At 38.2% G+C, this 16,422-nt stretch overlaps 1 protein-coding gene across 13 annotated transcripts in view; it reads right to left on the bottom strand.

The window, feature by feature from the left end:
• FAM13A (family with sequence similarity 13 member A) overlaps positions 1–16,422 on the bottom strand; it is a 337,331-nt gene that overhangs the window by 85,404 nt on the left and 235,505 nt on the right. For 10 of the 13 annotated variants that reach the window (XM_070790892.1, XM_070790889.1, XM_070790891.1 and 7 more), the window contains one exon: positions 3,247–3,288. The exons of 1 other annotated variant lie outside the window; for it this stretch is intronic. In XM_070790892.1, the coding sequence (XP_070646993.1) occupies positions 3,247–3,288 (42 nt within the window). Of the gene's footprint in view, positions 1–3,246; positions 3,289–16,191; positions 16,237–16,422 lie in introns of all 13 variants that reach the window. 2 more of the 13 variants (XM_019962463.2, XM_019962462.2) reach the window with 1 other exon arrangement.

The following is a 16,422-nucleotide window of genomic DNA, read 5'->3' as shown; positions in this document are numbered from 1 at the left end:
CTCTCTTGCCACAAAGTGACTACACAACATGCTTCAAGTCTCTAAAGGGCAGAACACTACTATAAACCAGTTACTTGGTCAAGCCTGATGTCCTACGACACACTTCAGAACTATGATGGTTGAATTAAAATCCAACTCTAAGACTATTTTTTTTAAATTTTATTTTATTTTTAAACTTTACAATATTGTATTAGTTTTGCCCAACATTGAAATGAATCTGCCACAGGTATACCCGTGCTCCCCCATCCTGAACCCTCCTCCCTCCTCCCTCCCCATACCCTCCCTCTGGGCCGTCCCAGTGCACCAGCCCCAAGCATCCAGCATCGTGCATCGAACCTAGACTGGCGACTCATCTCATACATGATATTACACATGTTTCAATGCCATTCTCCCAAATCTCCCCACCCTCTCCCTCTCCCACAGAGTCCACAAGACTGATCTATATATCAGTGTCCCTTTTGCTGTCTCGTACACAGGGTTATTGTTACCATCTTTCTAAATTCCATATATATGCTTTAGTATACTGTATTGGTGCTTTTCTTTCTGGCTTACTTCACTCTGTATAATAGGTTCCAGTTTCATCCATCTCATTAGAACTGATTCAAATGTATTCTTTTTAATGGCTGAGTAATACTCCATTGTGTATATGTACCACTGCTTTCTTATCCATTCATCTGCTGATGGGCATCTAGGTTGCTTCCATGTTCTGGCTATTATAAACAGTGCTGCGATGAACATTGGGGTACACGTGTCTCTTTCCCTTCTGGTTTCCTCAGTGTGTATGCCCAGAAGTGGGATTGCTGGATCATAAGGCAGTTCTATTTCCAGTTTTTTAAGGAATCTCCACACTGTTCTCCATAGTGGCTGTACTAGTTTGCATTCCCACCAACAGTGTAAGAGGGTTCCCTTTTCTCCACACCCTCTCCAGCATTTATTGCTTGTAGACTTTTGGATCACAGCCATTCTGACTGGCGTGAAATGGTACCTCATAGTGGTTTTGATTTGCATTTCTCTGATAATGAGTGATGTTGAGCATCTTTTCATGTGTTTGTTAGCCATCTGTATGTCTTCTTTGGAGAAATGTCTATTTAGTTTTTTGGCCCATTTTTTGATTGGGTCATTTATTTTTCTGGAGTTGAGCTGTAGGAGTTGCTTGTATATTTTTGAGATTAGTTGTTTGTCAGTTGCTTCATTTGCTATTATTTTCTCCCATTCTGAAGGCTGCCTTTTCACCTTGCTAATAGTTTTCTTTGTTGTGCAGAAGCTTTTAAGTTTAATTAGGTCCCATTTATTTATTTTTGCTTTTATTTCCAATATTCTGGGAGGTGGGTCATAGAGGATCCTGCTGTGATGTATGTCGGAGAGTGTTTTGCCTATGTTCTCCTCTAGGAGTTTTATAGTTTCTGGTCTTACATTGAGATCTTTAATCCATTTTGAGTTTATTTTTGTGTATGGTGTTGGAAAGTGTTCTAGTTTCATTCTTTTACAAGTGGTTGACCAGTTTTCCCAGCACCACTTGTTAAAGAGACTGTCTTTAATCCAGTGTATATTCTTGCCTCCTTTGTCGAAGATAAGGTGTCCATATGTGCGTGGATTTATCTCTGGGCTTTCTATTTTGTTCCATTGATCAATATTTCTGTCTTTGTGCCAGTACCATACTGTCTTGATGACTGTGGCTTTGTAATAGAGCCTGAAGTCAGGTAGGTTGATTCCTCCAGTTCCATTCTTCTTTCTCAAGATAGCTTTGGCTTTTTGAGGTTTTTTGTATTTCCATACAAATTGTGAAATTATTTGTTCTAGCTCTGTGAAGAATACCATTGGTAGCTTGATAGGGATTGCATTGAATCTATAAATTGCTTTGGGTAGTATACTCATTTTCACTATATTGATTCTTCCAATCCATGAACATGGTATATTTCTCCATCTATTAGTGTCCTCTTTGATTTCTTTCACCAGTGTTTTATAGTTTTCTATATATAGGTCTTTAGTTTCTTTATGTAGATATATTCCTAAGTATTTTATTCTTTCCGTTGCAATGGTGAATGGAATTGTTTCCTTAATTTCTCTTTCTGTTTTCTCATTATTAGTGTATAGGAATGCAAGGGATTTCTGTGTGTTGATTTTATATCCTGCAACTTTACTATAATCATTGATTAGTTCTAGTAATTTTCTGGTGGAGTCTTTAGGGTTTTCTATGTAGAGGATCATGTCATCTGCAAACAGTGAGAGTTTTACTTCTTCTTTTCCAATTTGGATTCCTTTTATTACTTTTTCTGCTCTGATTGCTGTGGCCAAAACTTCCAAACTATGTTGAATAGTAATGGTGAAAGTGGGCACCCTTGTCTTGTTCCTGACTTTAGAGGAAATGCTTTCAATTTTTCACCATTGAGGATAATGTTTGCTGTGGGTTTGTCATTAACTCTAAGACTATTGCAACAAATCAGATTTAAAAAACAAACAAAATATGGATGTCATATCCTTACACTTTTTAAAAAGTAGAATTCAAAATTGAGGAAAAGTTAAAGAAAACTTCAGCAATTTAAACTTGAATTTATACAGTCATATTTTTTTCAAATATATTTTCTAAGCCTTTGAAGTAGGTAGGTAGTGAGGAAAGAAATGCAAAAGTAAGAAAAACCTCGCTCTAGGTCATTACCTAAATGAGGTGGTTCATTGATAATCACATCAATACAAAAACTTTTTAGTCTGTAGGGAAGTGATCTCATCTAACATCTACTTTGATGTAAACTTACCTGTTTCAAGAGTTATCATTCTGACTTCGTAAACTTTAGAAAATAATCCCGAACTCCATGAACTTGCTGAATATTAGTTTCATACTTTACTACCATATAAAATGATCCGACATAACCCAAGAGTACTTCAGCAAGTGAGCCTTCGGCTCAGAGATCTCCCTACTTGCATATATGTGTGGAACGGAGTTTTTAAAATTTAGGTTACAGCCTGATCATTAGGCAGACTTTAAAATTAAAATGGCTACTTTGACATCTTTGAATTTAAAACCAAATATCTTATTTTAGTCTTTTCAACTATATTAAAACTTTTTTAAGATTTCTTAAACAAAAGAGAGAAAAATATAGCATGAACATTATGGTAAGGGATTCTAATAAGCTTAGTCTGGCTACAGGACAGAATATTCTATTGAAAAGAATTAATGTAGACAAAACCAAAGAATTCTTAACCCTCCCCCAATTCCCTGTAACAGACCAATAAAAATCAAATAAATACCTCAAATAGAAAGGTGACATAGGTCTTTCATCTTCCTGCGAACTAAAAGGAAAATGAAATTTGAATTAATTTCTGTTAACATCATAACATCTCAATTTTACTAAAACTCTATTCCCCCTATCAAAAATTTTGTTTTGACACATTTAATCTCACCATGGAGTAAAGTTAGTAGAGTACACTCTACCTTGGACCCAGCCAAGACCAATTACTTCTTCAAGGGAGATCAAGAGAGTTTTCTTTCAATATTAGCCTAAGGCTAAAGTAATTCACATCATACTTTCAAGAGGAACTGTTTAACTACCTTATTCTAAAAGCCCAAGCCCATATATTACACAAACTCTTAAAATTATTACATACTCAATTATCTCAATAAAGTTAATTACAGCTCATTAACATGATATGAAAATAAGAAAGAGTCAACAAAATATTCCTAAGTGTATGATGCTCTAGCAATGCCCAGGCACCAGTACACAACACTCCTGCTCTTTGCCTTCTGCAGCTACACCCAAGGTATTAATGAAGGTAAGTAACAACAAAGGACACAAATGAAACTACTATAAAAACAGTTTAAGTTCCTCAAATAACACAGAAACAACATGAAGCTTAATTAAAAGTATTTAATTAAAAATATAAAATGTATACTACAGTGAAATATTTTTCCTTTCTTTTACCTGCTTTTCTCTTTTGATAAATGACCTCAAAACAAATAATGAGTCTCTCCCCTTCAGGTCTACTAGAGTGGATTTTGAACTTTTTTGATTATGCACTTATGCAAAATTTGCTTTTAAGTAGCCATTCCCCTGGATATATGACTAGGTATCTATGTTAAATGTGTTCAACATTAAACAGAAAAAAGTATAAATGTATTAGATAAAGTTAATCTAATACAATTAATCTTCTTGTACCCTTGTGGTACATGACAAATATCACTGATGAAAAGAGAAAAGTTTTCTTCGTAATGTTACCTTGGCAATCACCAAAAATCTTATTACAAGTTGTAGTATAACAGACACACACACACAAATCTTATTACAAGTTATAGTGTAACACACACACACACACATACCCATCAACCCTGCCCTGGAAGTAGAAACGGTCTGGCTACAAGACGACATATAAAAAATGACATTATTTTTTCACTCTCTCATGATTTTGATTTCCAATGTCAATATCACTTAGGAATCTTAGTGTTTATATTGTCAAAGATTTTGCTGTTTGTAATTGATCGTGCCAGTTCTTCTCAAGTGAAAGGTAAATGGACAGATCAGCTTTGTTCTTGACTCTAGTACGGATGGGCTGAGGGCAAGGCTTGATGAGTTACAGACACTACACCTGGGAATCCTCCAGGTGTCTTGGGAAGAAACCCCTGGAGCCGTGCTTTACAGGAGTGATAACTTTAAGCCAGACGAGCACAAGGGGCTTACATATGTGACATCAAAATAGTCCTTGAAAACACTTAACAAATTATAAATATGTTAGAATTGGGTTTGTTTCCTAACCAAGGGTTTGGTGTCAAAAACAGTAAGTATAACTGACACTATGCAAAAGATAGGAATATGTGAGCAGTGTACTAAACACATTTTTGCCCAGAACAGATCCTTAACTCTAACATGTAACAAATATTAAAGAAAATTAACAAAGTTTCTTTAGTAAACATTCAGTTAACAATATGGATGGTTTTCTTAAAATTCAGAAGTGCCTTGGGAGATAATTTAATGATGCAGAGTTCTGAACATAGCTGTTCATGTGCTTTGGCCAATATTTTGTGTGCATGCATGAAAATGTCCTTGTAGTCAACAGAGGCAATCAAAATCAAATTTCTTCCTTTACATCTTCTCTCCTTCACACATCTATTCATCAGTGAGGCACTATCTTGTGCTTAACAGTAATTATCTCATGTAAATCCTCACAAAAACTTCCCTGGTACTTGCCTCTCTTGAGAACAGCAGACTCAGAGCAGGCACATAATTATCCAGGTCACACGGCTGCTGCTGCGGTTGCTTCAGTCGTGTCCGACTCTGTGCAACCCCATAGACGGCAGCCCACCAGGCTCCCTAGTCCCTGGGATTCTCCAGGCAAGAACACTGGAGTGGGTTGCCATTTCCTTCTCCAATGCAGGAAAGTAAAAAGTGAAAGTGAAGTCACTCAGTCATGTCTGACTCTTCGAGACCCCATGGACTGCAGCCTACCAGGCTCCTCCATCCATGGGATTGTCCAGGCAAGAGTACTGGAGTGCGGTGCCACTGCCTTCTCCCAGGTCACACGGCTAGTGAAGTGCAAACAATAAGCATACTTTTTGTTGTTCACTGCCTTGCCTTCAATTTTAGTCTATCAAAACATGATGGGATGAACGTCCTCATTCTGGCACAATATCTTGTGGACTTTATAAGCTCAGTGCCATGCTTCTGATTATAGCAACTCTACACCAACCTTAGTCAAAGTCCACTCATAATGCTTTATGCCTGATAGCATGTACAAGGTGATTAATTTATTAAAATGTATTGGCACTATGTCAAGAATGCCTCTTGACAGAAACATGAGTTTTTAAATCATGAGCAAATATATTTTAAATTATTTTTTTGGAGTATAATTGCTTTACAGTGTTGTACCCCTGTTTGTATTTCCTTCCCATTTAGGTCACCACAGTGCTTCCCTGGTGGCTCAGTTGGTAAAAAGTGTCGGCCTGCAATGCAGGAGATCTATGTTTGATCCCTGGGCCGGGAAGATCTGGAGAAAGAAATGGCAGTCTACTCCAGAGTTCTTGCTTGGAAAATTCAATGGACAAAGGAGCCTGGCAGGCTACGGTCCATGGGTTCGCAAGACTGAGCGACTAAACCTACCAAGGTCACCACAGAGCACTGAGTGCAGTTTCCTGTTCTATACACTAGGTTCTCGTTAGTTATCTATTTTATACATAGCAGTGTACATATATCAATACCAATCTCCTAATTCATCCCCCCTTTCCCTCCCCTATCCCATCCATATGTCCGCTCCCTACATTCACGTCTCTACTTATTTTTTCAGGCTGCATTTGCACAAGGTAAATTTGTCAATGAAAGACAAAATCAGAAATTCTTAATTTGGATATGTCCTTAAATTTTGAGCAATGTTTAAGCACTGTTATTTAAATGAAATGAACCAGACTCAGTATTAACTCAGTATTAGATTTGCTTAGTCAGTAGAAGTCAATGGAACAGCAATCTATGCACAGTATCCAAGAATAAAAACAAAATTTGAAAAGAAAATGAGGAAAATAATTAATTTTGATATTAGCCTATTTCTATTTTCCCTTTCATAAAAGTAATGTAATCTTGACTACAGTATAAATTCTGAAACAACTAAAGCATTGATTTCAGATAAAGTCTATTAATTCTAAAAATCAATTTTATGCACAGATTTTAAAAGCAAGTTCAAGGAAAAATGGCCAAGGACAATTCTTCCAATTGAACAGAGAAAATAAATTTTTCCACAAAATTTACACACTGAAATGTAAAACATTTGAAAAGATCACCATTTCTACTTTTGTGCAAAAGGAATATCTGGACTATTATTATATGCCCTCAACCACCTATTTATAGTTATTTATGCCTGTTGCTAGCTTTACATCAATCTCAGGCATGTCCAGTGACATTGAGTTGTAATTTTTTGCCTAAATTTTAAGTTGAGAATTAATTCAGATGTACTTTCAATTTTTAAAAATAAGCACATGTACTGTGAATGAAAAGGGGAGTGTGTGTCATGAAATGAAGCCAATGACAAACTGTAGCAACTTGGAATTCATTCAATTTCTTCCTTGGTTACTAGTAAAAACGCCATGTTTTAATTATTTCTTGTTTGCTGACTCTGAATAATAGCCAAATTTAAGCAGCCAATTGCTTTGCTTTTTTAAAAAATTCAAATACATTGAGAGATTTGAGCAATCATCTCATGTTCATCAGGCCATTGAGTGCTTAATGTCCTTAGACATGTGGTGTTATATTCTCTCACAACAGCTGCCTGTGGGAAGAACATTTATCAAATAGACCCAAGTAATAGTCCAAATGTAAGAAGCTACAGCTGAGAAGGGCAATAACAAAGATAGAAGTGTTTTAGTGGGGGCCTATCTAACGTACCTTTTTTACATTTAATTTTTAGTTTATCTTGGAGTATAATTGACTTACAATGTTGTGTAAGTTTCAGGTGTACAGTAAAGTGATTCATTTACACATATACATATATCCTTTCTTTTTCAGATTCTTTCCCATAAAGATCATTACAAAATATTGAGTAGAGTTTCCTGTGCTATACTAACTTACCTTTGGATGTGACTCAAGATTGGTAAATGCACATAAATGGATGACACGTAGACTTACGATCTCTTCCTGAGCTGCACTCATTTCTAAACTGAAGCCACAGAGTGTAATGCCTATCGATTTAATTACACAGCAAGCTAACTGAAACTGCGAAAAGCGTGGTGCTTTCTATGCCTAAGAAAAACCAAGTACTGTTGGGAGAATTCCCAGACTGAGGTATTCAGAATGGACCCTCAATTAGTGGATCAAACCACCATTCCATTCAATTCCCTTTTGAACTGTCACGATAAATGTTCCAATTAGTCCAACTTACTAATTGGTTAATGTGGCTGGCTACCCCCAAAATTAACATAATCTGCATATTTAGCTACACACTTTAACTACATTTTCAAATGATTTGAGCTAGACGAAACAGTTTGTAAGTGTTCCTTGGGTATTGAAAAGTACAGCAAAATAGGTAAGGATTAGTTCCATTCATTGAAAAACCAGAAAAAAAAATTTCTACTGGGGCTTAAAAAACGCAAATAGCCAAAGGAGGAGAAAAAGGGAGGGACAAGTAAAAAGACAAAATTAAAAGTATTAGGTAAACATTTTCTCTGGAATTCAGGTTTTCTCCTCATGTTGCAACAAATGTGCTAAATGGAAGAATTTTCTTAGGTGAAATTTCAAGGATAATGAGGTGAGTGAAAATTAGCACATTTTCTTTCCTTCCTTCTTCTGCAAAAAATAAAGTGCCATACTTGAGCCTTTTTGATTTATCCACAGTGTCAGGCATTAACATTTATAACCCCCCATTTATAGCATTTATAACCCCCCATTTATAGCATTTATAACCCTCCATTTGGGGTGTGATGGAGCAGCTGGTGTTCTGCCGCTCAGATTTTTGGTTCTGTTCCATTCAGGAACACAGTAGGAAACATTCTCCTTGTTACTTTTGGAAAACAAACGTCAAGAGTTTTCAGATCAACTTTTGGCCAACTGTTTGCCCCTGTAAGTACAGGGGGAGATTTTTGTAGATATATGTATAGTTCTTTATTATAAACCCAAGCAACTTCGCTTACAGTTTTATTATTTGTATGCTGTTAACTAAGAAAGCAACACCTAGCCGCCAGGAGAAATAAAAACAAACCACTTAACTTCAAGAGCAAATAGGTTTTTCCTGACCAATGGGTAAATGCAAAGAGCTGAAACTGTTAATGTTCACAAGACTAGAAATTTTAGCTAACACGAAGAGGTATTGTGCTTTGGAAGCAAAACAAAAGGCTTCCCAAAATTTGCAACCTTCCCTCCAATAAGATAGGGAAATAAGTCAATTCTTTTCTTGATTGCTTAGTACAAATTTGAAATATATTGTTTGGGGCTGAATAGTATCTCCTCAAAAAGTTTCCCCTAACCCCAAGAAACTCAGGACATGATCATGTTTGAAAATAGTCTTTACAGAGATGATCAAGTTAAAGCTACCGTAATGGGCTCTAACTCATATAACCAGCACCCTTCTGGAGCAGACAGAGGTGGATACACACACAGGTAGCACACCACGTGAACACTGGAATTGTGTTGCCACCAACCAAAAACTCCTGGAAGTAAGGAGAGAGGCCAGGGACAACTCATTTCCCAGTGTCATTTGAGGGAGCCCGGCCCTGCCAACATGTTAATTTGGGATTTCTGGCCTCTAGAACAGTGAGACAATAAATTTCTGTTATTCTCAGCTACCCTGTTTGTGGTGTTTTCTCACAGCCGTGCTAGGAAACTAACAATTCTACTAAAAACATGTTCCCCTCCAAATCCAGAGAAAAGAACCTGCCTAACAAAAGTGTCTCCATCTTACACATAAGTTGTACTCTGGAATTTCATCTGTAAGAATGCTAAGACTAGAATCGATTTCCCACACTGACATGGGGATTTGACTTCCTGTACTAACCTCTCATTCAAATAAAGTATCCTCAATAAGCACTCTGGAGTCAGTGTTTTGAAAAACTTTGGCCACGATCCAGTTAGAAACACATTTTACATTGTGACAGTGCACAGACATGTAAAAGAGACACACATTTCAAAGCATTATTCTTACTTTGCATATTTTCTATTTTGTCATATTTCACTTATATAAAATAATATAAAACACGCTAGTCACAATCCGCTAAATTGGTTTTATGACCACCAAAAGGTCATGACCCACAGTTGAAAAATGCTATGCTAAAAACCCACCTCCCTGGCTTGAGGTATAATTAATACACAATGAATGTTGCTGAAATAAGATCTACATTCTCATAGGACAGACAGCAAACACTCTTTTCTTCTCTGCCCCACTGTCAGAATCAGCTCTGGGCCAAAAAAGTACAGATTTTGTTGAGCCTGGATCACAGAGAAAATCAGAGAGAAAGCAGGTCCAGATACACCTAGCAACATAGACGTGAGAAAGTCATTCTAGGTGAGCATGGGGGAGCTGATAGAGGATTTCCAGGTCTCTTCAATATTCTTTTGCTGCTTATACCACAGGATGGTGTCAAGAAGGAGACTCAGGGACCCATGGTCTTTTTTGATTTCACCTTCCTTACTGACCTGGGCTTCCCAGGTTGCACAAGTGGTAAAGCATCTACCTGCCAGTGCAGAAGATGCAAGAGATGTGAGTTCAATTCCTTGGTTGGAAAGATCCCCTGGGGTAGGAAATGGCTACCGACTCCAGTATTCTTGCCTAGAAAATTCCATGGGCAGAGGAGCCTGGCGGTCTACAGTCCATGGGGTCGAAAAGAGTCAGATACAACTGAGAGCTTCTAGAGATTACTAATGACCGTGGCATTCTTTATCACCTATATTCTGTCTCTTCAATTCAAAGAACTAGTATACTTGGAAGGAACTAGGGAGCATCTTACTCCATTTCTGTCCCTCTACCCAGCTAGTTCTGTCCCTGGATGCCCTTCTAATGAACATTGTTCAATCTCTAGGGAACTGGAGGGGACTGGTGAGGGTGTGTGCCTGTCAGCAACAGGATGTAAAGCTTTTAAGCAGGGAGGGGTGGGACTGCTTTACCTTCTGTCTCTTTTGCATCTTTTCCTACAGTGAGAATGTCAAAAGGAAACTATTACTACCTGTGGACTGGCTGACACAGCCGAGAGTCTCACATCGCACTTTACAGGGGATCCTGGCTGGAGATGTGTTTAGAAGTCACTAGAGTCCTCATTCCTGTTATAATAATTTCAGTTACATTAACAGCCAACTGCTCTCCTTAAAAAAAAAAAAAATCCCTCACCCCCACTCATGGTCGGTCACCAAACTGCACTGATTCTATCTCAAAAAGAGACACATCTCTTGAATCTGACCTTTCCTTTCCATTTCCACTGCTTTAGTCCATCACAGTGGCAATACTCATTTTCCCCTGCCACCCAGACCAGTTTATCCTTAATACTCCCATCAGATTTATCTTCCTAACCTGAAAGCCTCTCCTGTTTCCTCTTTGTCTTTGGGGTGAAGTCCAGATGTCCGAACCTGGCACACAAGGGCAGCGAGCTTCCATCAACCTCGCACTGCACTTTCGTAACCCTGTCTGTACGTGCTGTTCCCTCTGTCTTGAATGCTTCCGGCACTTCTCTCTCTGTCTGGTAAATACTTCATCTCTCAGCTCAAATGTCATCTAATCTGGGAGGCCATCTCCATCACCCTGGAGAGGGGAGCGACTTCTCCATGCAGGTTCCCAGACACTCTGTCCACAGCCATAAACCAGTGCCCAGCACATGATGCCAGAATCCCAGAGTTTGGAAGCTGGCCTCACCTCCTGGACTGGTCTTTATCTTTGTCCCCTGCAGCACCTAGCAAGGTACCCAGAACATTCTGAGTGTCCCGTCAGTGGCTGAGGAATAAAATCAGCATCACTCAGACCATGCTGAGTGCTGACACGACCATGTGATTATGCATTTTGAAAACACACACCGTTTATAATTTGTAAAAGTAAGTTTCCCAACTGGATGCATTCTCAGATAGCTGTATGTTGATTATTTTAAGTTATCTTGTTCCCTGTTATTCCAAAATTAATGGAACTGCAACTGTGCCACGGGCTTTCTCCCACCCTTATTTAGAGAATTTATTTTCTCCCACTGCACAGTTAGAGGTGGGAGTGCTGCCATTGTGCCAGTAATGTAAACACTGTACTTTCTGTAGGGTACTGTGAACCCAGAAAAGGATATGTTCGGGCAAGGCAATGTTTGAATACGGGCTTGCCACATACTCTATCTGTTTGTTCTGGCTTGAGAGCAGGAAAAGAAAATTTTTTCACTTCATTGCAAAGCCAAAGCTTTGTGTGGAGCTTAAAGAAATTTTTGGTTTAGTCACAAAACTGTTTTCAAGGCAGCTGGAAGCTTTCATTTGTCTCTGAGATTCTTGTTCAGCAAAGTGCTGTTTATCATTATTATAGATATAGCAAGATCGCCTTTGGGAGGCAGCAATTTAGAATGTAATATACAGTAAGTTTCTTTTTTGAGTGGGTTGATATTAATGGATAAGAGAATATTTTTAAAACATTAACAAATACATTGAAATATTTCCTAATCTTTGGCTCTGAAACAAAAGTAAAGGAATAGGTGGTACCTGCAAAAGGGAATAGTAAACTTTTTTTTTTTTTTTTTACTAAGTTCTTTCAATTATTACCCTGGTAGCTCAGACGGTAAAGAATCTGCCTGCAGTGCAGGAGACCTGGGTTCAATCCCTGGGTTGGGAAGATCCCTTGGAGAAGGGAATGGCTACCCACTCTAGTATTATTGCCTGGAGAATCCCAAGGACAGAGGAACCCGGCAGGCTACAGCCCATGGGGTTGCAAAGAGTCACATACAACTTAGCAACTAACACTTTCACTTTACAACCATTCTTAATGGTTTGCTATAACAAGGTGCCACAGATTGGGTGGCTTCAACAACAGAAACACTGACTTCTCACATTTCCAGAGATTGTCTGGCTTGCAGACTGCCATCTTCTTGCTATACCTCCACCTGGATGGGGAGATTGTGCTCTGGTACCTTTATCTCCTTGTAAGGGCACAATCCTATCATGGGAGCCCCACCTCCATGAGCTCATGCAAACCTAATTATTCCCAAAGGTCCCACTTTAACATACCATCACACTAGGGACTAAAGCTCCAGTATATAAATTTGAATAGTTTTATCATTTACGAAGAACTATAATATTCTTAGGAGATCCAACCAGTCCATTCTGAAGGAGATCAGCTCTGGGATTTCTTTGGAAGGAATGATGCTAAAGCTGAAACTCCAGTACTTTGGCCACCTCATGCGAAGAGTTGACTCATTGGAAAAGACTCTGATGCTGGGAGGGATTGGGGGCAAGAGAAGAAGGGGACGAAAGAGGATGAGATGGCTGGATGGCATCACTGACTCGATGGATGTGAGTCTCAGTGAACTCTGGGAGTTGGTGATGGACAAGGAGGCCTGGCGTGCTGCGATTCATGGGGTCGCAAAGAGTTGGACATGACTAAGCGACTGATCTGATCTGATAATATTCTTTAACTACAAAATTTCCCCTCTAAGTAAGTATGTTAGGCATTATCACCCCCACTTCTTAGGTAAAGAAAATGACTTGCCCAAATTCACATGGCTAACTCACTGCCAGCATCTGGATATCTGGATATGTTTCTTGACAGCAAGTTTACTATTTTTTCATTGCTTTCCCCCACTGTTTTTTGCTGACTCTCTAATACCTCTCCTTTTCCCCCAGTAGTTTAGATAGGGTGATCTCTGTAAAGTTTAAGAATAACCGTCACTTTAATTCACACTACCTTCTTTGTTTGGGGTAAACAGCAAATATTTAGACTTCAGAGCCACTGCAACCATCACATGACAGCAGAGCCCATGGAAGTCTTCCTTGTCCTCACTCATTCTCATTACTATCAAATACAGACCACACTGGTGATGAAATCAAAATTCAGATACTCAACCCCGGAAGGGTTAACCCAGACTTGAGGTAAGGCAGCTTTTAACTCCCTCTGAGACTGAGGTGGGTCATAGAAGGGAAGGTTGGGGAGGTTGAGTGCTATCAAAGTGCAAACAAGTTTGGAATAGCATGCGTTTTCAGATAAATTAACCTAAGGCGTCACCACCACAAACAGTAGAGGGCTCTCTAACATCACACAGGAGATTCAAAAGCTGGCCCATTATTGCCGGGGTTGTTCCTTGGTTAAGTCCCCCATCATCCCCATGTTACCAAAGTTTACTTGTTTGCAAAAGAATATTCCAAAAACCAATACTTAGAAAGGCCAGATGGATTCTGTTGATAAGGGGTTCAGTGAAATTTTCCCATGCTGGATCACTAATATATGTTAATTAATACTGTTGCTATAAATCTTCTTAAAGAGCCATTGCAATTTGCAATTTGGTATATTTCACCATCATGAAATAAATATTCAATTATGTATATTGAATATCATAATTTGTTTGATGAAGTAATGAAAAGAAAGTTATACTGACATTACTGATTTCAGTTTCCCACTTTTATAAATAAATCAAATGGAAAAAGGGATGTGAAAGCAGATGACAATGCATTAAAATCAAAGGAATCTAGATTAGTCATTAGTGCACTTAACTTCATCTTTCATCATTAGTTTTTGTGGCCATAAGATGAGTTAGTGACTATCTGAAAGTTAATCTAGCAAATCAAAATACTACTGTGAAGTTGAGAGCTTTGTCATGGACATAAGAGTGAGTAAAGACTATTTCTTGGCCTATTGAAACCTTCTACATATAAAATGGAGATCCTCACCTACAGATCCACAATATCCAAGGGAAAAAAAAATACAATGGAATACGAATCACGAAAGGCGCTTGAGGTATAAGTCTAGAGTCTAATAAACTATCTCTTTAGTGATAGAAAGTAAATTTGTTGTTGTTTAGTCGCTAAGTCTTGTCTGATTCTTTTGCGACTCCATGGACTATAGCCTTCCAGGCTCCTCTGTCCAGAAGATTTTCCAGGCAAGAATACTGAAGTGGATTGCCACTTCTTTCTCCAGGGGATCCTCCCAGACAAGGAACCGAACTCGCGTCTCCTGCACTGGTAGGCAAATTCTTTACCACTGAGCCCACCAGGCAAGCGTCTTTAGCACTGAGCCACCAGGTAAACCCGGAAGGTAAATTTAGTACCTGAGAAAAACTTGTTTCAAATCTTTACATAGTTTCTCTACTTAATTCCGATATTATTCTATTTCCTTGGAAGCACTTGTTTAGCTGTCAAGAATATCAATACAATGCTACAGAGCACAAATATTTTAGTGTTTCTAAAAATAACTAGAATAATTTAACCATCTCAATAGATGTATTATAATATCTATCATTAGTTTAAGTCATTTTGAAGTGAATTTTAAGAACTGAGTTCTTTACAGAGGATCAAATTTTAAACATTCAGCCTTTGCAGTTTTCCTAAAAATGGTAAGTTTCAACATAGTCACTTCCATCCTGGAGAAAGTCTGCAAATTATGTTAAGTTATAAACAGATAGTAAAATACATTAAAGGGAACCAAAGTATTTTACTTCCTTCTTAGCCTTCAGTCTGTTATTCTCATCTTAGTTACTGATTAGCAGTAACAAATTTATCTTCTATACACTTTCACAACATGCTAAGAAAGGCTAAAAAGTCACTCATGGGAATTACAAGCTAAGTAGACATTGGGGTACAAATATGCCCTCTAAAAAGATCATACACTTATATGAGGTTAAATAAAACATAAGGTAATATTATCCATGCAGGCACATCTCTATTATCATGTTAATTATAATGTCCATTACTGAATTCACCACATGTAATTGTCTGGTAATGTGTCTGTGTCCTCACTAGCATGTGAGCTCTCTGAAGCAGAACTGTGTCTTCATTCCCTTAGTATCACTGGCAATACAGAGTGGTATTCAGTCATAAAGAAAACATTAAAAGACACTGTAAGTATCTTTTGTTTTAATATGTAACACTGACCATCTAGTAAATGAAAACATCAATTAAGACAAAGACACTTCACATAAGGTCCTGATATTCAATATGTTATTCGGGGATGTTGAGTAGTATAGTGTTAGCATCTTACATATACCTGCTGTCAATGGCTTTATATAAGTTATAATCATTAACTAGAGTTTAGATCAGTGTTTCTCTGAGTGCGTGGACCATTTGTACCACACTTACTTTCAGGAAGCTTGTTAAAATGTCAATACTTCCCTGTCACACCCAGATTCAGATTCAGTAAGTCTAGGGAAAGAGAGGAGCAGGAAGACACTGATTTTAAAATAAGTTCCCCAGGTAATTCTCATGCAGCTAAAGTATGAGAAGCACTGGGCTCTCTGCTCAGTACAAACATGAGTGAGCATGAATTTCTCTTAACTGGTATTTAAAGTTATTCTTTCCCTCATCCACTGTTAATTCAGTTTCTAGCCCCTCTGTTCTTAAACAGAATGGAGCAATGCATTCGGCCCACAATGCAAGACTCTGCAACTTTCCTGCTCCAGGCAGGATAACAGTGGGGGTGGCTGGCAACAGTCACCTCTGCTAGAGATCACAGAAAGACACTGTAGCCAAAGACACTGTATTGGGCTTGGAAGAAGCAATTATGTGTAGGAACCAGAAAGCTTTCTACACAAGCGCTTAACTTCCCTTAACAAAGAGAACCACACAAGCCTACCTGTTCCTTGCCTTCAAGAGGTGTTTGATCACAGGCAGGCACAGGCTGAAGTGAGGATTGCAAGGTAACCAAATTAAATCCGCAGACATAGGGAGACAGTGAATACAGTGATCAGCAATCTTGAATGCAAATTCACATTATTCCTCTTACATAGGTTTATTTATACGGACTAATAATTAATAAGGACTAAGGACTAATAATTTTGGAAGAAATTACGCTGATTCTATTCTA

Source organism: Bos indicus, chromosome 6, assembly GCF_029378745.1.
Source record: "Bos indicus isolate NIAB-ARS_2022 breed Sahiwal x Tharparkar chromosome 6, NIAB-ARS_B.indTharparkar_mat_pri_1.0, whole genome shotgun sequence".
Lineage (NCBI taxonomy): Eukaryota > Metazoa > Chordata > Mammalia > Artiodactyla > Bovidae > Bos > Bos indicus.
Note: the sequence above shows the minus strand (reverse complement) of the source record. Positions and strands in the feature narration are given on the sequence as shown.